This window comes from Gorilla gorilla, chromosome 17, assembly GCF_029281585.2.
Source record: "Gorilla gorilla gorilla isolate KB3781 chromosome 17, NHGRI_mGorGor1-v2.1_pri, whole genome shotgun sequence".
Taxonomy (NCBI): Eukaryota; Metazoa; Chordata; class Mammalia; order Primates; family Hominidae; genus Gorilla; species Gorilla gorilla.
In genome coordinates, this window is record NC_073241.2 from 87712242 (window position 1) to 87735510 (window position 23269).

Genomic DNA, 23269 nt, shown 5'->3' on the forward strand with positions numbered 1-23269 from the left:
TTCAAATTAATATATCACACATACCTTTTCATGTCACTGAATATCAGTCTATAACATTCTAATGACTGTGCTGAATTTTACTTTGTAGACGTGCCATATATTTTTAACCATGCCCTGTTGGTAGACGTTTAGGCTATTTTAGTATTTTCTATATAAACATATAATTCTGTATAACCCTGGAATACTCACATACATACATAATATATATAACATACAAATGTATAATCTGGAATATACATTTTGTGTACTTGACTAATTTTTTTCCATTGCTATAAACTCCAAAAGAGAAATTACTGTGAGAAGGGATATATAATTTTAAAATTGTGATGCCTATTGCCAAATTATAATATCTTCAGAAAAAGATTGAACCAATTAGACTCCCCCACCCACAGTGAAGGTGAGAACCAGTTCTCTGCACTCAGCAACACTGGCTTATTTTCTCTCTCATCCCTGGGCGCTGCTTTTGGAGGAAGCAGAGTGTTTTCCTCCTTAGCCCTCCCCTCCCCACTTTGTCTGTGGCCAACCCGCTCATTCAGTAGCTCTCTGGAAATTACAACTTTCAGGCAACACCAAAGAAGGCTCTGTGATCAAAGAAAGAGGGCTGGATGAATGCTGGAAGGAGTGTATTACAGGGATTGTGGATGCTTATCTACTTCACCTCCTTCCCTTTGCCTGTGCGAGGGGAAAGGGTGGGAGGAAAGATTCGGCTTGAGTGTAGCCGAGCTGTACCAAAAGCCTTCTCGATACCAATGCCTGGGCTGGGATTTATTAACTTGTCATTGACGTGGATCTGATAAGAAAACTCTTACTGAAGGAACAACAAGGCAGTCTGGGGAGGAATAAATGGGGAAAAGAAGAAAAGCCAACCTGGGTTTATTAACACGTAGAACAAAATGTATGGTTGAGCACTGTCCACGCACCTCTGAGAACCAGCCATGAACTGGCAGAGTTTCACTGTAGAAACATCCCCACCCCACCCCCAAGTGGAAGCTGTTTGGCATCCTCCATCCCCAACACGGCCTGTACGGGGCAGGAGCAGATGACCCCTGGGAGAAAATGGGATGCACTGGGAAGATGGCAGCTGGAAAGGGAAATGGAGAAATGAAGGATGTCAGCAAAACTGGAAACGCAGCAAAGGGGTTAAAATTCACATTGGGCACAGTGAAGAGTTCAGTTGACTTTGCAGAAATGGAAAGCATAGTGGAAAAATGAGATTCCTTCCTGAATAAAGAGAAAAAGAGAATGTCAAGGGACCGGATGGATGATGAATGTGTTTTACGTTGAAAAGCCATCTCAGTGTGAATGGGAACAAGAGCCAGTGCTTGGAGAAGCCGCATGAGAGACACAGGTGCAAGAGCTCGGGTCAGAGGGGCTCAGGATCTCCTGGGTGCAGGTGGCAGGACCAAGGAACCCCTGGAGGTGGCCTCTGCCAGGGCATAGAGTTCATCACAACATGGAACCTCCATCCCTCCTGGGTACCACCCTAACACTTAGTTTGGAAAACCCTCTCCCCTGGCTTGGTTTACTCTATAATGCAACCAGCAGGCAGAGGAAAAAAGACTTAGAGGGAACCCCACCAAAATAGTGGCATGGCTTTCTTTCAGTAGGAGAGGTGTAGGTGCTATATTTTTCCACCTTTTTTCCCCAAAATTTCTACAACGAGAAAAAAACATTTTATTTTAAAATAGTAGGCCTCTCTCCCTTCCCTCACGCTGGTTACTGTGCTTTGTGGCCTTATGGTAAGCTAGGTCTGGGTCAGGGCATAGGAGAAAGGGCTGCCCTGATTGCAGCTGCTTTTTTCATGATCATGGGTGGTGCTAAGGGAGGAAGCTTCAGGGCAGATGAGTGAGGAGAAGGCGTCCGATGCAAATAAATGCCTTCAAAAACCAGATAAATCTGTCTCTTCAGCCTGGATCCTTAAGCTTCTTTCTTGTCTTTAAGTTTCTGTTTGCATTTTTGAAAGAAATACCATGCATCCTTTTTTATGACTAGAAAATATAATTTTCAGAAACAATGCATTAGAATTTGGATTTCTGGAGTCTTGATGGGTGTACCCTGTTCTTTTCTCTGTTAAACATAGTTTCCTGATAAATGAATAGCAGATGAAAAAATGTTGCTCTTCATTATTGCTAATATATGAAGAATAATTAAAAGTCATAAATAACCATAAAACAATTTGCCTTTGACGACAGCATCTTTAACTGTGTAACATCCTAGCAAAAAAGCCTCATTGGACATTCTCTTGTGCACAGAGCCCATTTGCCGGGAAATATTTCTGAATACATGTTGTCTTCCTTTTATAGTAAGACATTGTCACTCAATAATAATACGCAAGATAACTTCGTGATAGTAATTGTTGTTTTGTCTTTGTAATTACAGACATATCAAGTGGATTTGAAGCCCAATGGGTCAGAAATAATGGTCACAAATGAAAACAAAAGGGAATATATCGAGTATGTATACACATATTTACTGCCTTTTCTTTGAATAATTGAAAAGCATGTTTGGTCACTGTCCCTTGCTGAAACAGCTCATGCATTTATTATGGGCATGAGTTTATTGGTCAGTTTTCAACAACGTAAGTTCTTTTCTGGCTTGGGCTAATGGGAAGTTGAATATGGGATGGAAAGTCTGTCTCGTAGCATGACTCCATTGAGCTGCCCTATAGAGGAGCAGAGGAGGGAGAAAAGGTCTATATTATTGAGTAATATGGCAAATACTCTTTTGGAATATGTGGATATCAACTAAGATTTAGAATTGCAATGGAGGACCACGGTGTCAGTGACCAGCAGGGCAAAATTAGGAACCAACAAAGAAAATATATTTTGTCTCTCTCCCAACTTATTTTCCATAATAGAAATGTATAGAAATAGTTAAAATGGATAGGAAGAATTCAGCATGTGCAACCCTAAGGAATTCTTTCTGGTATTTGTAATATTCTTAACTCAACTTCAGCCTCAGTGGAACAAAATGTTGAGTCTTTTTGGAAGTCTAGCTGTTAAGTGATTCTAAGACATTTGCACCAGGCAGAAGTTTTTCTCTGTTGGGCACGTTACGTTTTCCTTTTTAGTGTATATGTGTGCTTCAAATGCATAACTCTGGGATCTTCCAATGAGATCCCCTGGTGCAGGGGTGAGGTGAGCACTGCAGTGTGTGGTTCCTGGCACCTGGTTTCTGCTGTCTTGTGGGTCGCCGCAGTAGCCTGAGTTCCTCGTTTGCATTCAGTGCTTCATTTCAACAGGCTAGGCTCCCTCCTTTCTTCTCGTTTGGAATTGGTCAGAGGTCTTGAATTCAGACAGCTCTTGCATTGACTGTGAGTCTTAGCACCTTTCAGTGTGATCTGCAAAGAAAAACCTACTGTCCTTCCTAATTAGGAAGAAACGGAGCGTGTTAGAGTCTCTACTCAGAGATCCTGGAAAGGAGTGGAACTATTACATGGCAGACTTTTTTCACTCTCAAGTTGAAAGCTTGTTATGCTGAATACATAGACTAGAAATAAGGTACCTCAGTTCTTACCTGGCCACATTAATTGGCACTCTCGTTCTGAATATGAACAATCTTAGCTGATGACACCCTGGCAGACACCATTGTCTTCCTTCAGAAAGTACAGACTGTGAGTGGGGTTTAAAAAATATTCTAGCTCAGGGTGACCCAGGTCTCAAGTCTGAGGACTCTGACATGCGTGGTATGTGTCTTGCATCATTCTTTGCAGTTAATTCTTTTAGGGTTCAAACGTGGTGGGAGTCAGGGCCAGGCAGGGTTCCAGCTAGCTTTACTTTTAAAAGTATAATTGAAATCACCAACTGCTCCCTGATACCTCTGCTCCCCTGGTGCCAGAAGAATGCTGTTGGGCTGTTCATTGTAGCCCAGGAGGTGCCACCTGAGAGGCCGCACAGTGGTTGTGCTGCAGGCTGGTCCTCAGGGCCATTACCGTGGTTACAGTGTACCACCCCAAAGGTGAGAGCCCTTCAGAATGATGGAATACCTCAGATGACATCCAGAGTACATTTGCCTTGTGATCAGTTATGCTGTGCATTAAACAGTGTCGCAGGGAACTTGGTTTTGGTGAACTTCAGTTGCATAAGGAGGTCTTACCATTCATCCTCTAAATTTTGGCATTAAATTATGAGTGCAAATCATTTTGCTGATAAAGCTTATATGTTATTGTTGAATATTAGCACATTGGATACTAGAATGAAATATTCAATAACTAAATGCATTGTCCTGAGTACGCTTTACAAATACATATACATATATGTGGGTGTGTATACGGGTGTGTGCATCTTATACATGTATACCTGTGTGTTCATACCCCATGAACTTTTCCCTTTTCTCCATGTTGTCACATTTTAAAGCAGTTAAAGCATTTAAAGCATTTTAAAGCAGTTAAGCATTTAAAGCAGTTTAGGTCAGCCAAACCTTGGTGTGGGAGAAGTTAATTACTCTTTTGAAATCTCCAGTGAGATTTTAGGTTTTTCACGGGTGTTCCAGGGAGTCTTGAAAGAAGCCATGAATAAACGAAACAGTGGGGGCACAGAGGAGACCCTCCCCTCTGCTGTGCTGTTGTGGATGGAGGAGAAGCGCTCCCTGTTGCGGAGAAAGCAGTGAGCGCTAGTGATGACGGAGGTGGTTCAATATTGTCCTCTTTTCTTCTGCAGCTTAGTCATCCAGTGGAGATTTGTGAACAGGGTCCAGAAGCAGATGAACGCCTTCTTGGAGGTAAGCCATGCTGGCCAGAGTTCTCTGCCATGTGCCTCTGGTCCCAGGTCGATGGGGGATCGCGCTTCTCCTTTAGCTGGTGTGGTGGAGCTGATCAGAGACAGAGGCGAGGCTGGGGATCCCTGCAGGAAGACCGGGATCGCACAGCTCACACCACTGGCCAGTCTCCAGCACAAGAGTGTTCAGCCGCCGTGCCACCACCTCTTTTTCCTTTTCACGGGTTCTCCTGCTTGACTTCTCTTATTTTTACTTTTGTCCTGTTTTTAAAGAGGACGTTTTACAGACTTGATCTAGAACCATTGTTTTGGAGTTTCAGGCGGTACCCAAGAGAAGGCTGCCTTTTGCTGCAGTGACAGGTTCCAAGAAGCCCGAGGGCTCAGAGCTGAATGGTGAAGCGCAGTCCCCGCAGTGCCTGGCCGCCCCTCCCTCCCTGGATCACTGCTGCCTGGGCATTATTTATTTATTTATTTATTTATTTTGAGACAGATTCTCACTCTGTCGCCCAGGCTGGAGTACAGTGGTGCGATCTCGGCTCACTGCAGCCTCTGCCTCCCGGGTTCAAGCAATTCTCCTGCCTCAGCCTCCCAAGTAGCTGGGACTACAGGCACGTGCCACCACACCTGGCTAATTTTTGTATTTTTAGTAGAGACGGGGTTTCACCAAGTTGGCCAGGATGGTCTTGATCTCCTGACCTCATGATCCACCCGCCCCGGCCTCCCAAAGTGCTGGGATTACAGGCGTGAGCCGCCGCGCCCGGCCATGGGCATTTTTTTTTAATCCCCCGTCCTTTTTCTTTGTGGCATAATTCATTGCAGGTTCTCTTCTATACAGATACATGGAAAACACATTTTCTTAAGCTGAGTTTTTATTTATTTTATACCCAGCCACCTCATGACAGCTTTTACCCTGTTACAGAGCAAAGTGGGCACTGCCCAGATCGAACTTTTAATATCAGGGATGCTCCCAGGCCCCTAGCAGTGGGTGAGGGATTCGTCATTTTAAACAGTATTCCGCTTGGACCAAAAGCAAAATTCTTTCTTAAATATGATATAGTATTAGTTACCTCAAAGATCACACAGGAAACAGCCTCGTGTCCACGTGACTGATTTTCTCTGCGCTGAGGCAGAGCTCTCGTGGGGTGATGCTTTCCCTTCACTTAGGCACCTACACAGGATGCGTGAAGCCCGGGCAGCACACTCAGAAACAGCTCGGGGCCTTAGGGACTTAAAATGGGAGGACAGAATGGCAGGTTTCACTCTTTATTTAGATAAGAAACCCCAGGAAGCAGATTCCTGGGCCCCACCACAGGCGGTCCACACCTTCAGAAATGCGGCGTTCGCAGCGCGCAAGGCCCAGCAGAGCTGAGCTCGTCCTAGATCACGCCACAGTTAGTGGTACCTGGGAACTGGAGCATGGTTTTCTGTATGCACAGTCTCTGCACCCATCACCTGCCTCCCTCTGTGTTTCTTCTCCATGCCTCCAGCACGTTATTTTTAAGCGTGTCTCTTACACATCTGTGGCCTGTGCATTTTAGGACGCACTGACTCACAGCAGTGTTATAAATGGCTTTTGGAATCCACCCTGCCTACAGTATCCCATATTTTCATCAGGTTTCAGAAATTACTCCACTACTTGAATCTTCTAGATTCTATGATTTTTTGAAACTGTTATATTGTGACTGTGCTGTTTTTACTGGAACTATAGTTACTTGATACTGTCACTGACATAGGAATCATCAGGAGAGATTATATTTTTTTCTGGCTAACCAGAAAAGTTTGTTTTTCCTGTGAAATTTTTTTTTTGAAGGCAATAGGTGTTTAAGATGATTTTTTTTTTCTTTCAGGGATTCACAGAACTACTTCCTATTGATTTGATTAAAATTTTTGATGAAAATGAGCTGGAGGTTTGTATTATAAACATTATTTTATGTAAAGTGGATTTTTTAAAGTATCTCTCATTACTTTCCAAGTAATATTTTAATATTCTTGGATCCATAATGTCCTAGAGAGTAACTTTAGATAAATTCTATTACATGTCTCTTATGGGGCTTGTTTGCCAATGTGGTTCTATTACATGTCTCTTATGGGGCTTGTTTGCCAATGTAGGAGTAAGGAACAGCAAAAATAATCAGCTGTAGTTGCCTTGCCCATCAGAGGGCAGTTCTGGAACATGCCTAGTAAGTAGAGGCCACTGAGCAGAGCTGGGATCATGGCCCTATGCACCAGGCGAGGCAAATTGCCACAAGTAGAAACAAGGTTTGCAGTAGCCCTCTGGACAGCAGAAACCTGCTTACACTACCAGACTGGCCAACTATCCTCTGCTGCATCCCCATCCACCCCCACCGTGGCAGCCAAATGGGGGTCTTGGCCACAAGGTGGCCGTAAGCATCTACTTGGGCCTGTAGAACAGACGTCTCATTGAACTTGAAGTGGTTTATGTTGAGTGAGGAAAAATGTCAGAAGGCAACAAGGTTGTAGCAAAAGGTAGTTTAGTGATTGTCTAGTTCAGCTTCTTGGTGTTGACATAGTTGAGTAACAGCCATTTTAAAAACAAAGGAATATCTCGCCCTTTGTTGTGTCGAGAAAAACAGGAGAAAGACTGTCTGTTGAGAAGCCGTTGGTGGGACTCGGCCATTTGCCCCGTCCATATCCAGTGAGTGTTTCCCATACACTGGCTTTCTATACTTTTATCTCAAAACAGAAAGTTCAAGATCGATGATGTCTATAGAAATCATATACCTCAAGCCTTTCCTCTGATAGGTGGGAAACTGAGGCAGAGAGCAGCTGGGTTTACCCAGCAAGGTTTTGGCACAGTCAGGCCTAGGAACTTTATTTCCAGGCTTCTGGCTTAGTTCTGTTTCCATTTCATTCTGGTACCTTTGCAGAAATATCTTCCATTTTTCCACAGGAGACCTCCCCTGATGGAGAGTTGCATAATAGGAACGGCAAACCTTAGTTTGCTAAGTCGAAGACCCAGTTATGCCTTAGCGTATGTCTGCCATTCTTAGGCCTCTGGGCAGATGAGGTGATTTGTCATCACTGGAATTGATCAACCTGGAGGAGAGTCATAAGCACTAATTCTTTTGTGGGTAGGGAGATGCTTTTAGATATTCAGAGGAATAACCTCTCAGGAGGAGAAGCAGCCAGGGTAATGCACAGATGCTGCTGGAGCGTGAGAGAATCCACAGGTCCCATGCGTAAGACTAGAGTGGGGGTAGGGAGGACGACTGTGGCATTTTTATATCCGATACGACATGCCGTGGCTTGCGCAGGGTTCGAATTGAGCTGCCCTTGTGACTGCTGCCTCTGTGATCTGCTATGGCAGGTGGAGCCTGGAACAGGTGTCTGCCTTCCTCTGTTGTTATGATTTGCTAGCTTACCTTCGCGGCACAGTGACCACATGCTGGCACTGAGGGTGGTCATTTCTCAGTGTGTGATCTGGCACCTTTCACATCCTGCTTTTACATCTGGTAAATTTTCTTCCTAGTTGCTCATGTGCGGCCTCGGTGATGTGGATGTGAATGACTGGAGACAGCATTCTATTTACAAGAACGGCTACTGCCCAAACCACCCCGTCATTCAGTGGTTCTGGAAGGTAACTCAGGGGCCCAGCCCTACCCGGTGTCCTCCACCTGAGGCAGGATTGAGGGCTGTGTGGCGCCCTCCATTGTGGTCTGACTTCAGGACTGATGCTGGCTTTGGGGTCTGTTAGAGCTTGGACTGCTGGGGGAGGGAAGAGGCAAACTGAGCCAGCAGCCCCGTGGTGGCTCCTCTGTAACTGTTGCAGACAGCTAGACTTGAATGAAGTTGGTCCCTACAAAAGCACACTGGCCTTCCTTGACCACCTCGTGAAAGTGACTTTTATTTGAGGGACTGGTCCTCCAATGCGTAAATAGAAATGGGGGGCTTCTCAGGGCAGAAACAGGCTTCAGGGATGGCTTTGCAAGATGCCACTTTCTGTTAAGAAGTCGTTTTCTCAGTTTTTAAAATATATTCCAACGAATATTTTGATCTGTGTATCTTTCAACCAAAGATAACACAACATTTGATTTATTATCTTAGGGCCACTGTTTGTATCCTGTTCAGCTTAGGAGGGAAGTAAAATAGGAATGGGTTAGTCCAAAGGAGATATAGTAAACAAACTTAAAAAAAAAAAACCAGTTATCCCCCAAAAAGGCTGATTATTTACTTCACCCCAAAAAGGAATCATTTAACTTTTTCAAATTTATTTTTATTTATTTATTTATTTATTTTAAAGATGGGGTCTCACTGTGTTGCCCAGGCTGGATTCAAATTCTTGGGCTTAAGCAGTCCTCCTGCCTCGGCCCCTCAAAGTGCTGGGATTACAGGCGTGAGCCACCATGCCCGGCCTTTTTCACATTTCTAAATGCCTTTTATTACTATTTCAAATGCCAGCAGGAATACAGAGATAAAAAAGCAAAGTCTTCAAAGCCTAGTCCAGGACTCACTTGGCTTGTTTTAGATGTTTGCCTACAGCAGTCCAAGTGGCATTACCAGTAAAGCCACCTGGATTCCCATAATAATGCAGATATGTAAGATACACAGATTATTTTAGAACCCCATCTTTGCCTTTGTTGTTTTGTTTTTGTTTTGTTTTGTTTTGTTTCATTTTATAAAATGATGTCTTCTAGGGAACGTGTCTACAATCTGAAATCCCATCTCATAACCTGGCTTCCCCTTGTGATGACAAATCTTAAATACTGTATATTTATAATTGGCTTAGGGGGAACTGGTAAGCCTCGAACACAGAAACATGAGCTTGGTGCCATCAGAGAGTTTGCTTTTTATATCATTTATTTTGGCCTATTGGCAGAAGAAGAAAGAGAGGGACATTGTGATCACTCAGTCTCTTAGATTAGAGAGGCCAGCTAGTATTGTGGCCATAAAAAACCTACTCAGTTTTCAGAGTCAACTGTCTAGGTCTTACATTGCAATATAAATAAGATTAAGTTCTGCCTGCCTGCATGACAGCAGCATGTGCCATGGGTCACGTGGGGGGTATAATGACCTTCTGCCTCTGTTCATAGGCTGTGCTACTCATGGACGCCGAAAAGCGTATCCGGTTACTGCAGTTTGTCACAGGGACATCGCGAGTACCTATGAATGGATTTGCCGAACTTTATGGTGAGCAGGATACCATTAGATTCAGTTGTCCTCCTGGGAATTTCCAGCCAGGCATGAACTCTGGCCCAAGAACCCTGCCGCCAGGCCTCTGCAGAAGGCTAAGTTTCAGGACAGTGTGCCATGCATAGGTTCCATGAAAGTTCAATGAAAGTACTGTTATCTATACTTTATATAGATAACATGCTGCTTCTACTTCGAGGGATTGGGGGGTAGTTTGTGAAGAGATCCATAAGGCTGCTCTTTTTTTTTTTCCTAGTTTAGTTTTTTAGTAAATCGTTAAAAACTAGGTTTTGCAGGGTCATTTATATGGTCGTAAACTGAGGTATAAAGTCACCTCCAGTAGGCAGAATTTTTCAGTGTTTACCATAGATTTAAAAATCACTCTGTACTTTGCATACTGAAAGTCACATTTCATTCGCCCTCCCACCCGCAAAACTAGTTTGAAGTTTAAATTTCCAGGGTCCAGCTGAGAGGCTGTAGCTGCCTGCCTTTCCACGTAACTGTTGTGTTTGTTAATCTTGGTGCAGTTCCATTCTGGAGACTATGCAGAGTCTTTCTGTGAGGTTGTGCAGACCTCTGGCTTCCCTCAACATTAAATATCAATGTTGCAGCAGAAGAGAGTGTCTTGGGCCTCACCCCTGGGGGCAAACCCTGCCCTGACAGTAGCTGGACTGCAGACCACACCATAGCTTCATTCTTCTGCCCCAAGCAATCTTAACATTTCTTTTTCTTTTCTTGTCTAGGTTCCAATGGTCCTCAGCTGTTTACAATAGAGCAATGGGGCAGTCCTGAGAAACTGCCCAGAGCTCACACATGGTGAGTGACAAAAACACATGCATGTCAATGCAATATTTGAACTGCTTAGCTGGGTATGGTGCTGGGCTCGAGGCTATTGAATGCTCTGTTTCCTGTCTGTAAGTAGCTTAGAGAATTAAAGGACAGTGATGTGGATGAAAATAGAAATTGTACAGTAGTGCTAATAAGACATAATGCACTCAGTATGTTTGGCACATAAAGGGCTCAGGCCTCCCTGCTGTGGGGAATTTCTCCTCTGGGCCCAGTCCTTCCCTCATTATTCTAGGTAATGGAGCTTTCACTGTTCACCATACATAGATAAGGCAGCTCTCAACCTGTATGATAAACACGTTGGGTTTTTACTCCAACCTTAAATTGGTTGAGAAGTTAGGACAAAATACCCTGTAGAAACATCCTTTTTCAAAGGCCTTCTATGCCCATGAATAACCCGTAATTCCCTGGAATTGAGCAGTAACATGACTGTGGTCGGAGGAGGGTAAGAGGGCTGACACGTGGCCAGGGATGCCCAGGCGTGGAGCGTGGCTGCCCTCAGAAGGCCCTCTCAGGAGGCACAGTGACGCAGAAGGGTCCCAGTTGTTTTCTGAACAGTTGCATGAAACCCAGCACAAATGCAGACTGGATGGGATCAGTTTCTTGAAGCCGGGTTCAGGGAGCTCTTGCTAACTCGAACTCGCATGTCCCTCGTGTTGGTTTTTCTGCAAAGGCCTTTATTTCTTGCTCCTGAGGAAGCAGCAGAAGTGGGCCTTCTGGAAAACGGTGAGCAGCATAGCCCTGTGTTTCTCATGCAGCGGGGGCTGCAAAGCCTGCTCTGGCCATAGTGAGCTAACATAAGCAACCGAACACTCCCTGCAGGAAACGCCCTCCCTTAAACTAGAAGTGCTGGCCAGGAGAGAATTCTCATGAAAATGTGTTTGCGAAAAATTGGCTGTGAAAGGTTTTTCACTTCTGTCGGATTCCCTTGCCTCACCAGAAAGGTGTTTTCTTTTCCATTCATACCATTCACGTGACTCTCCAGATGGAATGAATGTGGTCATTGCCTGTCAGAGCCTTGAAAGCAAGCTGACTCCAGCCTAAAATTGATGAATATTCAGAGCAGTCATTGTCCGTGGTTCTCTGGCTTTATTCTAAGGGAAGAATGTTTGAGTAGTTCAGAGCTTTTATCCAAATGGTGTCCAAGTCATATGTGGTTTTCTGGGTTCTACTGGCCTCCATATGAAGGCACCAGCGTTGAGCCAAGCCCCAGGACTGTGGGTGGTGATGCGAAACTCAAGCTCATAATACTAACCAGGATGAAGATTAGGAAAAGCGAAATTATTGGGCACAGTCATCATCTGTGGTCAGGCACTGCTTAATCTTTATGGCAGCCTTATGAGATATGTTATTCCCTTGGGCTGTCAGAAGGCTGGCCTAGGGCTCACCTGAGTCACAGATTCCCAGATCACAGGATTTGAACTCAGAGCTACCAGAATTGGAGCCTGCACCCTTAACCACTACACCAGATACACTGCCTCTGTTGATATACCCACTTTCTTTTTAGACTTTTCCAAGGAAACCAAATTAGTGAACCAATTACATGTTCATTCAGCCCATGTTTCTCTGTGACTTCAGGGACACATATCTTACTATTGAACTGTCTTTTTTATTTCGGAGCCCACATGATTCTGCCACAAGTAGAACTTCCCAGATAAGACCTCTGAACTCAGTGGTTCTCAACCTCAGCTGCATGTTGGAACCATCTAGAGAGCTTTAAAGAAATCACTGATGCCTGGAATTTGGACTTCATTGGTCTGGTGTGTGACCCAGGCAGTGGGATTTTCAAAGCTCCCCAGATGATTTTTATAGGCTGGCAGGGTTGAAAATTCACAGCTCTTCCCTAGGAAGGACAAATACCCACCTACAGGAAGGGAACAGCCCAGCTGGCTCTTACCAGAACTTATTTTCCTCTTTATGTGTCACGGAAATAAAGCAACTATGTAGTTTTCCTAATGATGTTCTCCCCGGACTAACTTGACCCGGATGGAGAGGACTGGCAGTTGCAAGCAACACTGGCTAGCATGAGTGGGACTGTTCTGCTGTTTCTTCTAAATGGCTTTCCTCCCTACCTGACCCTGACTGTATTTTGACATAGGAAACAGAAACTTCACTGGCTGTTTCGTGGCAACAGTTCCGCCATAAAATTTTGCCATACATAGGTTTAATTTCTTCCACGTTTTATGATACACAATTAAAGTTCAAAATAAAAATCTGATTTCCTAGAAGAGCAGAAGCTGAAGGATCTGGTTCTCTGTGATGAGGTTACCTTTCATTAAGCTTTCCAATGGTGATTATTGAGTGTCTGACATTCAAAGGACTTCATTTCATTGTTCTATAAAAGGTCACTACTCAGACATTTAAAATTACTCTTCATTAAGAATCACAGGCCCACCTGCCCTTTTAGGTAGACTCTAAAGCAAACAAAAATCATCTCGTTCAGCCCATGCATCTTCCACGTGAGGACGCTGAAGCCCTATGAGGACAATGAGCTCCTTAAGGTCACCCAGCTCATTAGTGCAGAGCAAAGCCAGGTCCGTGTGTCCTGACCTCTGAAATGATAGGAACTCACACTCACCAAGCACTCTGTTCATTCCGGGGATGGTGCTCAGCACTTGATGCGATTGACTCATACCATCATCACAGTGGTCCTAAGAGGTGGGTGATGTTATGACCCACTTTTTTACAGATAACACTGGGATGCAAAGCGGTGAAGCATTAAGCAGCATGATTCAGAACCTCAGATCTTGACATCCCGTCTTTGCCTCTCTCTTCATCGTGCCAGTGTTTCTCAAACCTGAATAATCTGTGGACCTTTTTTAAAGGGAAAAAAATGGTCACAGATTCTCAAGAATGGGCCTGAGACCCCCATAGGGATTGCAGGCCCAGGACTGTGAAACCCCAGCTGAAAAGCCTGAAGCCACTTTCCGTGAAAGGCTCTTTTAAATGCCATCTGTAGATGTGAAGTCCTGTCTTTATTAATATGATAATAGAAAGTTAAAAGCCTGTATTAGTACTTACTCTTTTTGGATTCCTGGGTTCCTGAGAACCCCAGTTTGAGAAGCACAGTGTTATTCTCTGTCTTTTAGTGTTTAGTGGCTGTTAGAGAATCCAAGTGGAACTCAGTGGGACTTATTCAATATTTAGGGGTTGTTAAACGGCCCTCTACGGTATTTGTTTCTTTTCTGTTGCTGTGACAACGGTTAGCTTTTAGTATATGTGCAAGTGCTGCCAAAGCGAGCACGTGAATGGTTAGCTTTTAAAACCTGAGAAGTTACTTTGCTCATTCTTGGAATCACACATCAATACCTGGAGGGGGCGGTTTTAAACACAGTGTGAGCACTCGCGGCAGAGGCAGCACAAGTGCACTTCAAGAGCTGGGCTTTGGAGCACCCCAGGGCTGTACCTGGCCCCGTGTGACCTTGGGCAAGTTACCTAACCTTGCTGTGTCTCAAGCTCCTCCTCTGTGAAATAGGGGTGAAGCATTACCTGCCTTACAAAGTGATTGCCAGGGTTCAAAGCATTGAGACAAGGCTGATGGGGCATGGTGAGCACTCCATGAACATGAGCTCTTATGTCATAATGAGCTATGGCAAGTGTGCATGCCATTTTCATGACAGATACACATCAGCAACCACCCCCCAACACATACACACACACACAGAGGTGCAGGTTCTGTGGCTAAAGGCTCTGGTCTTGAGCCCCATGTAGACATACAGTAAATGTTGAAAGATGTTAACACTGATACCATCTCTTGAGTAATTGAGCCCTTGCTGTATGCCAGGCCCACTGATCCGATCCACTTGGCACTCATATGTGCAGTTTCCCCATGTCACAGAAGCACAGAGGCCATCCATTTGTCTGAAAACCCTCACTATTGCCAGGGCGATTTGCAGCCCCCGCCCCCACCTGAAGCCTCCAGATATGTAGGGACTTTTTCTAAATGCAACTTTACATAGCAAATGTCAATTTTGCCTGACTTTGATCAGAGGAGGTAGCTTAGCACTGGTGTTCCCAAGCCCCGGACAGCCTGGGTTCTGTTTGTGGGTCTGCCGTTTGACAAAGACTGTGACCTCAGGAACCTTGCCCTATGTCTCTGCTCCAGGAGCTCCTGTGCAGAATGGAGATAACATGACCTGCTTCATAGGGTTGTGATGAAAATGAAGTGAGTTAATGGAGAGAAAAGCACTTGGCTTGAGGCCTAGTGTGGAATAAGTAATAGTATTAGAGATAGACACAGTCTTAATTCGTGGGTAACTCCAAAAGCATCAACTCTGTGTTCCAAGGGTTTGGAAATCTTGCCGGTTACTTTGCTTTTCATGTTTCCCTTCCCACCAGGATTCCTCCAAGATCTGCATCTGACTATAGCAAAGGTTTCATGGACCATTCGAAAATGTTCTTTCTCTGTAAATTACAAGAGCTTATTTAGTGTGGATGTTTCATAGCTAGAGGTTTTTGGGGTTTTTTTCTCCAGGTAATCAAAATTGTTGGTTAAGGCTTTTTTATTCTCTTACTCAAACCTCATGCCCTATTAACCAGATCGAGGAAGTGCTGTTGTGGCTTTTCACCTACACTTTTTGTTCCTTTTGCAGCTTTAATCGCCTTGACTTACCTCCATATGAAACCTTTGAAGATTTACGAGAGAAACTTCTCATGGCCGTGGAAAATGCTCAAGGATTTGAAGGGGTGGATTAAGCACCCTGTGCCTCGGGGGTGGTTCTTCTTCAAGCAAGTTCTGCTTGCACTTTTGCATTTGCCTAACAGACTTTTGCAGAGGCGATGGCAGAGAGCAGCTGCAGGCATGGTCCCTGGAGCCGAGCCTTCACCACGCACTCGTCCAAGTTCGGATGCGGGAACCTGGTCCCAGCTTGAGTTCCTGCCTTTCCCACCACAAATTATCAACTGGTTGATGTGTACACTAATTACATTTCAGGAGGACTTAATGCTATTTATGTTGTGCCTCTGCAGGCAAAGCCCTTAATAAATATTTTACATCCTTTCTAATGACAATGAATGGAATTAATCACTCAACAGGTATAGTATTACGACTCATGTTTACTTTTTAAAGTGATTTAGACCGATTTTCAGATTTTATTTCGTTATGATTAAAGATGTCTCATGTACTTGGAAAAGTGAGCTTTTTTTTTTTTTTTTGTATTTCACTTTCATACCAGGCTTAATGTCAATGACATTTTTATTTTTGAAGTACTCTGACACCTCCACCCTCTACTTTATTAGAATTGGAAGGCAAATTTTTGTCCAAAAACCTACAGACAAGTACTTTGAGAGAATTTCCAATATAATATTAGACATAATGATAATTTTTTCCATACTCAGAATGAAAAACTGGATATTACGTTTTTGTTTTGGGGTTTTTTTGTACAAATTTAGCTAATAGCTACAGGCTGAGAGAACTGTAACATAGCATGACAAATTTTGTGTTGACTTGAAAGGAATCACACCATTATTCCTTAGAAGTAATTACATGTGCTCTAACACATTTGAGACAGGGTTGGACTCCCATTTCTCATCAGAGAAATTACTTAACCCTTCCTGGCGCTGTACAGTCATCTTTTATTCTATTTCCTCTTTGCTGTTTGTAGTAGAGACATTTTGAATGAAACTTGGCACTGCTTGATTCAAAACTGTGGAAACCAGATCTGTTTAGTCTCCTGTTTGTATGCATTTGCTAATGGTAGCTAAATAACCAGTTTTTGTTGTAAATGCACCAATTCTGAAGGCACTTTATGTACTACATGGAGGTCATATCTGGTTTTGTTTTTATTTTTTTATCATGAACATTAAATGTGATGATGATTTCTTTTCCCTGCACACATCTTTCCGGTGCAATATCTATCAATTGTGAATCTGGCTGCTGGTGTATAAAAACCTGGATGTAAAGCTGAGCCTACAGACCTGTCCTCACCAACTGTTTTGTGATTTCTACTCAACTACAAAGATTTATTTAATGTACTCTTAATCTGAGTTTTGTTACCAATGACCTGTTGCATGCTTCGATACCGTGTACTGCCTGAGTTGTGCCTGTTGTGTGCTAGATTAAAAGTGAGAGACTTGACTTGATCCTCTGAGCTCAAGCTATTGAGCTGGTAGTGGCAGAGGACTGAGGGTACCTGCACAGTTTGATTCTTTTCCACGTGTAAGTCTCCATTGCAGAATTGTCGTGCTTTGAGAAAACACCTGAGGCAGTGTGGGAGCTGAACGACCCTGCTGTCCTTTTTAACCTGTGTTGTCCTAGACCCTGTCGGGGCAGTTAGGGGACACTAGAGATTTGATCTCATGCGAGTCATCAATAGGACAAAAAAGCTGTGGTTTGGGGAGGTCTGTTTGTTCCATAAAAAGGACCTTTCGGTGTAAGAAATTGCCGTTTCTCCCCTGCCCTGGCTGGCATGTGAGAAGCCATGGAAGGTTGTGGTTGTAAATGAGTTGTCTAAAGGGGTGCAGAGGCCTGAGGTTTCTAAAAGAAGGTAGATTTCTACAGAGCTGAGTGTTGGTTCCTTTTTCTTATTGGTTGAAAATTACCTGGTAGTGATCAGAAAACTTAGATGCTATGTAACTAAAAAAAAAAAAAAAAAATTCCTGCTCATGAGTTTTGACTATTGGTGAGATGTTTCCCCTACAGTTAACATGACAAATGTCTCAGTGGCAAAAATCCCCTTTTTGTAAGCCCCCATAGTCTAGAGGCAGTTTTCTTTTTAAGAATCATGCCAGAGCCTGAGTCGAGCAGTATGCTTTCTTGGTTTTTGAGAGTAATTGTGTAATTGTAGAGGGAGAAATCCAATTCTAACCTAAGAACTGGGATTCTTCTGTCATCTTGTAAACTGTATATTGAAAAAAACAGAATAGTCACTAAATGCATATTAAGTCAAGTATTGGAAAGTATAAAAGAAAAATTATTCTGACAATTTCTAAGCCAGAAGCAAACAAGAATTACTGAAATCTACCCCATGAATACTTGGAAGGCAATAATTGTGACACCTCAGTTCATCAACCCCTTAATAATATCAGCTTAATTTTAATGACAACTAAATATGCTGAAGTGAGGATTTAGTATTTTTTAAAAAAGCAAAACAAGGTTCAGTAGTCCTCAGCAATTCTCCAAGTTTCTCTCTTTGCCTAAAATGGTCATAGATCTTGATTTCTCTGAATCGTGATGACCACACCCAGTCATCTTCACAGCATAATTGCAGGTGGCAGTAAAGAGAGTGTGCTGGGTAAGGAGCAGTTGCTGGGTCACTCCTTGGGCCCCGACCTGCCCGGCAAGTAGCCCTGGGGGAGAGAGGGCAGTGTTGCCTATCCCAGAGGTCCCAGCAGCCACACTGCTCTGCAGGCCGGGCTCTCTTTATAGCCAGAGAAATCACCTTAATGCAGTCTCTTTAGTTGTCTGCTGAAGCTGTAGTTATTATGGGCTACTTACATGAGGCTGAGAAGTACGTGCCGGAGCTCACACACTGCCTGTTGCGGGTCTCTTAACATCAGTTATCACAGCTGCCTGTGGGTCCCGGGTATTTCCATTCCTGCCCCTTGTTGGCCCGAGGAAGGATGTGGAAAGAGCACCTGGCGGGATGAAGGTCCAACAGCCTGTGCCTCTCCACTGCTGGCCCTGGAGCCGGCAGCAGTGAGGCATTCATTGTCTGTGTTGCGGTGTATTCCCAGCTTCAGTGCTCTTTTCCTTTTTGCCTGAAATATTTATGCTTCTCTGCAGCCAGTCCTCTAACAAATCTCAAGAACAAAGGTAAGACACTTGGTTTTTGTTTCCAGGACCCTTCAGAAGGTGACATCAGATATTCCCTAAATTCAGACAATGAGGGATACAGAGCGACTTGGCATGTATTATTTCTCCCATGTAAGGACAAAGGGACAGATTATTATTATTATTTCTGAGACAGAGTCTTGCTCTGTAGCTCAGGCTGGAGTGCAGTGGCTCAATCTCAGCTCACCACAACCTCTGCCTCCTGGCTTCAAGCGATTCTTCTGCCTCAGCCTCCCCGAATAGTTGGGATTACAGGCACCCACCACCACACCTGGCTAATTTTTGTATTTTTAGTAGAGATGGTTTCACCATGCTGGCCAGGCTGGTCTTGAACTCCTGACCTCAGGTGATCCTCCCGCCTTAGCCTTCCAAAGTGCTGGGATTACAAGCATGAGCCACCGCACCCGGCCTCACAGTGACAGATTCTGAGAAACAGCGTGCAAAACATTTGAACCATTTTCTACATCTCCCATTGTTGCATAGAGAGTGTGCACCGCTGCTATCTTGCCAGATCCACACTGGTCCTCTCGAAAGCCAGGTTCATACACAGCAACTTTTTAATTATTCTAACAGTTACCCATTAACAGTCAACTCCTGCATTTCTAAGAGTCTTGTACTCACCTCTGAAATTTAAAAACGTATAAAGAGAGCCTGGGTTAATCAGTTCTGCAGCCCCTACGTGACACTGTGCTAGTTCTCTTTCTTCTGTCTCCTCCTTACCCTGCCCCTGCACCCCTGTACTTAAGAGGGAGAGGTGGGAGGTGCTGTCTGGTATCATTTTCTGCCTTGCCAGTAGAGGGTGCCGCTGTGCAGGGTAACTGCCCGCCTGCTCCCTTCCTGACCTCCCCTGACCCCGAAGATCACTACCTCTGTCATTCAGGCATTGGGGTACATCCTGATAAGTCGCGTCAGAACTGCCAATTTCAGGACTGAGATGTGTTTTTAAAGAACAAATCCTTATAAACTCCACTTTGTACTTTAGATTTTAAAACTGGGGAAAAATGTGATATTCTTTGGACCACTTTTTTAATTTATATAAGCCTTAATGAACAGTGTCTATACATTTGCATACACACACCCCCACCCCAGAGTGTTCTCAGTATGTCAGAGAAAGTGCCATAGCATTAGGACGGGAGCTTGGAGAACGTTTTCTAGAAAAGGGGTAGCTTCCTGTTGGCATGAAATTTTCCAAGCAAACCTCATTAAACATCTGTTGTTTGTTAAAGATGTTCCACTGAAAGCAACGCGTGTTTCAAAGGCATGTCTTTCTGTTCGTTGGTTTTCTGTGTGTAAGGAGTAGCATTGCTGTTGGCGCCTAACCTCGCGTGCACTGCATTCTCAACCCCGTACCAGTGCATCAGAAGCCTTCCTCATGACCATAACTCTGTGTCTGCAGATATGTGCTCCTGTGTAAGCCAGTTTTCCCCTTTTACTCAGACTGATTTCACCTAGATTGTCACGGTTTCCTTCATGTTAACTTTGCGTGACTTTGTTCTTCCTTTACTACTCTGTATGTAATATATATACATATATACGTACATATGCTGTCCAAATATATTTGTATATATTTGTATAGCATTTTTACACCTTTATTGAGTAATCTGGTTTCGAAAGGGGGTGAGAGTTTAGTCCCTTCTACAGTTTTCTCCAAGCTGTGTCCTGTGAATTTCGACCCTTGGAGCCTAAGAAAACCCTAGGAAGATGATGTTAATTTGCTGTCATTTCTTAATTCAGGATCTATCATCAAATGAAACATGAGAAAAACAGTGACTTTTAAGGTGAAAAGAGTTTCAAGCATTCCAAATAAATTCTCAATGTTTCATAACTTTTTATTATAAACCCACCTCCTAATAGGAAGCCAAGTACTATTTGATACAGTGGTAAAAACCAAACTACCTTGAATTTTTTTTAAGGCAACTTATGAATAATGCTCATTTTCACAGTCAGAATAGCTTTAAAATATGGTTGAATTTGATACACACAGGAAGTTTTCTTGAAGAACAATCCTTTCGCTTTTCTTTTTTCTTGAGAGATCTAAAGAGAAACTAGATTGTTTTCCTGACAGCAAAAGACTAATGTGACAAAATGAAGTCATTGTAAAGAAGCGATGCAACTTGTCAAATATTTAATAAAGAATTATGGAAGCTGGAACATTTTCTACATCAAGTATTATGGGTTGTTTGATTTAAAGCTTCTTTGTGAATGCACCATCTTAATTGTTGTCAGAGGGGTTTAAATGCCTGCAGATTTATAGTATGTTCATTTCCTTCATCTCCCTAAAAGGGCCGCACTTTTAAAAACATTAAAGTCTGGCAGGGCACAGTGGCTCACGCCTGTAATCCCAGCACTTTGGGAGGCTGAGGTGGGCAGATCACTGAGGTTAGACGTTCAAGACCAGCCTGACCAACATGGTGAAACCCCATCTCTACTAAAAATACAAAAAATATATATATATTAGCCAGACGTGGTGGCGCATGCCTGTAATCCCAGCTACTCCAGAGGCTGAGGCAGGAGAATCGCTTGAACCTGGGAGGCAGAGGTTTCAGTGAGCTGAGATTGTGCCATTGCATGCACTCCAGCCTGGGTGACAGAGCGAGACTCCGTTTCAAAAAAAAAAAAAAAAATTCTGCCCAAAACACATGGCTTAAGCCTACTAAAAGGGTGCACATTTATTCTTATCCGTCTGCTGTTTTGTTCTTTTATTAAACTTGAGAATTACTGATTTTACGTAACATTTGTATAATCCATGTTAGTCTGTTCCTCAAAAGGCATCCTTGTATACCTAGCCCTCAACTTGTGTGAGTTAATAAGACTCAATAATGAATCCCCAAGTTCCTTCTCAGAAAGGTGCTGTCAGAATCCCGACCGTGTGTCACTGCCCTGTGCAAAGCCGGTGGCATTTTTCCTCATGCCATTTCATTCCGCTCAGATCATCTCAGACTCCTGGAGAATTTTCCCTTTTTCTTTAGTACTGAGCTTCCTCTTGATGTGCTTAACCCATCCCCTCGGGGCAGAGGAGATAGCGGGGAAGCAGGACATCATTTAGTCTTTGGTTTCTTGCGGCTTGTCTTTTTCCATTAACAGTAGATGGCATCTTGCCAGAAAGCTGTCCGCAGCACCTGGAATTCCTGCCTCCTCCTCCAGGGTTATGAGTACACATGAGAGGCACAATTGGACAGAGTCACTGTGAATATTTATATGTTCTTTCTTAAAACCACACATGGTGGAACGAATTACATCAATGACACAGTTGCTAGATTAATACGCTTTTAACCTGCTCTGAAGTCCAAGACTCATTAGGCACTTGTGAGATGGTGAAGCCCCTGGTAAAAGTGTTTGCGGCGAGCATGGGTATCCTGAATTCTGACACTAGCTTTCTCGGGGTTGGCTCTCAGAGCCATGTTCAAAGGGGTTCCTGAGGTAAGAACGCAGAAGCCTCTTTCTGGGAGAGAACACTTCTCAAAACAGCTTCCAGAGAGCTCAGGCTGTAGAATCTCTGAGGAATCATTTATAGGACGTGAATTGGGCTGGAAAAAATTTGAGCATGAGTTTACTTAAGACCCAAGACACAGTCCTTGGTAAGTAGGCCGCAGTGCCCAGATGTGACCCAGTGGGGACTCCAGAGGGCAAGAAGGGAGAGTCCCTGTTGGGAACCTTTTAGGGCTGACCTTAGGCTAGACTGGGAAAAAGGTCAGTCTCCCCAATTAGCCTGTTGCTGTGTTCCTTCCTGCCCAGCCCCCTTCACAGTGCCCCGTGCTGCTCATGTGCCTCCTCCCCTTTCCTCTGCAAAGTTCCCAGCTGGGCTGCAAGTCTCGGGTACCTGGAGTGTTGACAGCGCAGAGCCCTCCCGTCACTTCCAGGCAGAGTGGCCCTCACTTCACAGGGGCCTCCTGGGGACAAGGCGTCCTGAGCCCTCAGTGCTTCCGGGTGAAGGTCAGAGACTGTCCCTGTGTCACGTTCTCCCAGGCCCACTCAAAGCACAAAGCCCCACAAGGGGTTGTGGCTGTTCCAGGTCCTCTGCTGGTCTTACTGCCTTGGTGTTTGAAATGACTGCAACAACTTCATCCTTTTCTTGGCCAGGTGCCCCCAGAAACTACCTTTTCAGATATGCCCTTTTACCAGGGCTCCAGGCCCCCTCCCTCACAGCTCTGCAGCCTTGCTGCACAGTTCCCCATTGGAATTGTGAGGGGAGACCATGTTTCCTCCACATGTTTTTGCCCACTCCCCACATCAGTTCTTGGAGTAAGGCTTTTTTCCTCTCCAAGGAAAGGGCTTACTTGCAGACAAATTAGTTTGGAAGTACAGTACCAGAGCAAGCACACCCCCAAATTGAGCAGACTGAAACTGAATAGGGCCCAGAGGATGGGTGAGAGCCACATTCCTGTGATTAAAGGCAGATTTGGGTGGTGTCTAAGCAATACCCTTCCTAGGGAGTTTTAAATACTGTTGCTAGAATCAGGGAGTCGAGTTCTCAATCCTGTTTGGCCTTATCCAGACTGAGTACCAAGGCTAAAGGCAGAAGGTTCTGCGCTGCAGAGTGCCCAGGTGTCAGCGGCTCGAATCACGTGATCGCAGAATATGTGGCCCTGCAGGGCCGGCCTTGCTTTGTCTAACGCTCTCCTTTTTCATGTGAGTCCCGGGGTTCTTGCCCTTGATCAATCCAGATATGACCAGTACTGTGGGCCTGGAGGGCCAGGTTTTGTTCTCATTTGTGGCCTTGGACTCTGCTGGGGCAGCCCTGCCTCCCCTGTACAGACCCAGAACAGCTGCCCCTGTGGGCGCTTCTCCC

The 23269-nt window shown here is 44.3% G+C and overlaps 1 protein-coding gene across 17 annotated transcripts in view; it reads left to right on the top strand.

Annotated features, from left to right (window-relative positions):
- The window catches only part of NEDD4L (NEDD4 like E3 ubiquitin protein ligase), a 359195-nt gene extending 338564 nt beyond the window's left edge, over nt 1-20631 (top strand). For all 17 annotated transcript variants that reach the window (XM_004059469.5, XM_019014017.4, XM_055368219.2 and 14 more), the window contains 7 exons: nt 2380-2453; nt 4659-4719; nt 6563-6622; nt 8206-8313; nt 9767-9863; nt 10607-10679; nt 15302-20631. In XM_004059469.5, the coding sequence (XP_004059517.3) occupies nt 2380-2453; nt 4659-4719; nt 6563-6622; nt 8206-8313; nt 9767-9863; nt 10607-10679; nt 15302-15404 (576 nt within the window). In that variant the 3' untranslated portion in view covers nt 15405-20631. The remainder of the gene's footprint in view (nt 1-2379; nt 2454-4658; nt 4720-6562; nt 6623-8205; nt 8314-9766; nt 9864-10606; nt 10680-15301) is intronic.
- Nucleotides 20632-23269: the final 2638 nt, after the last annotated feature.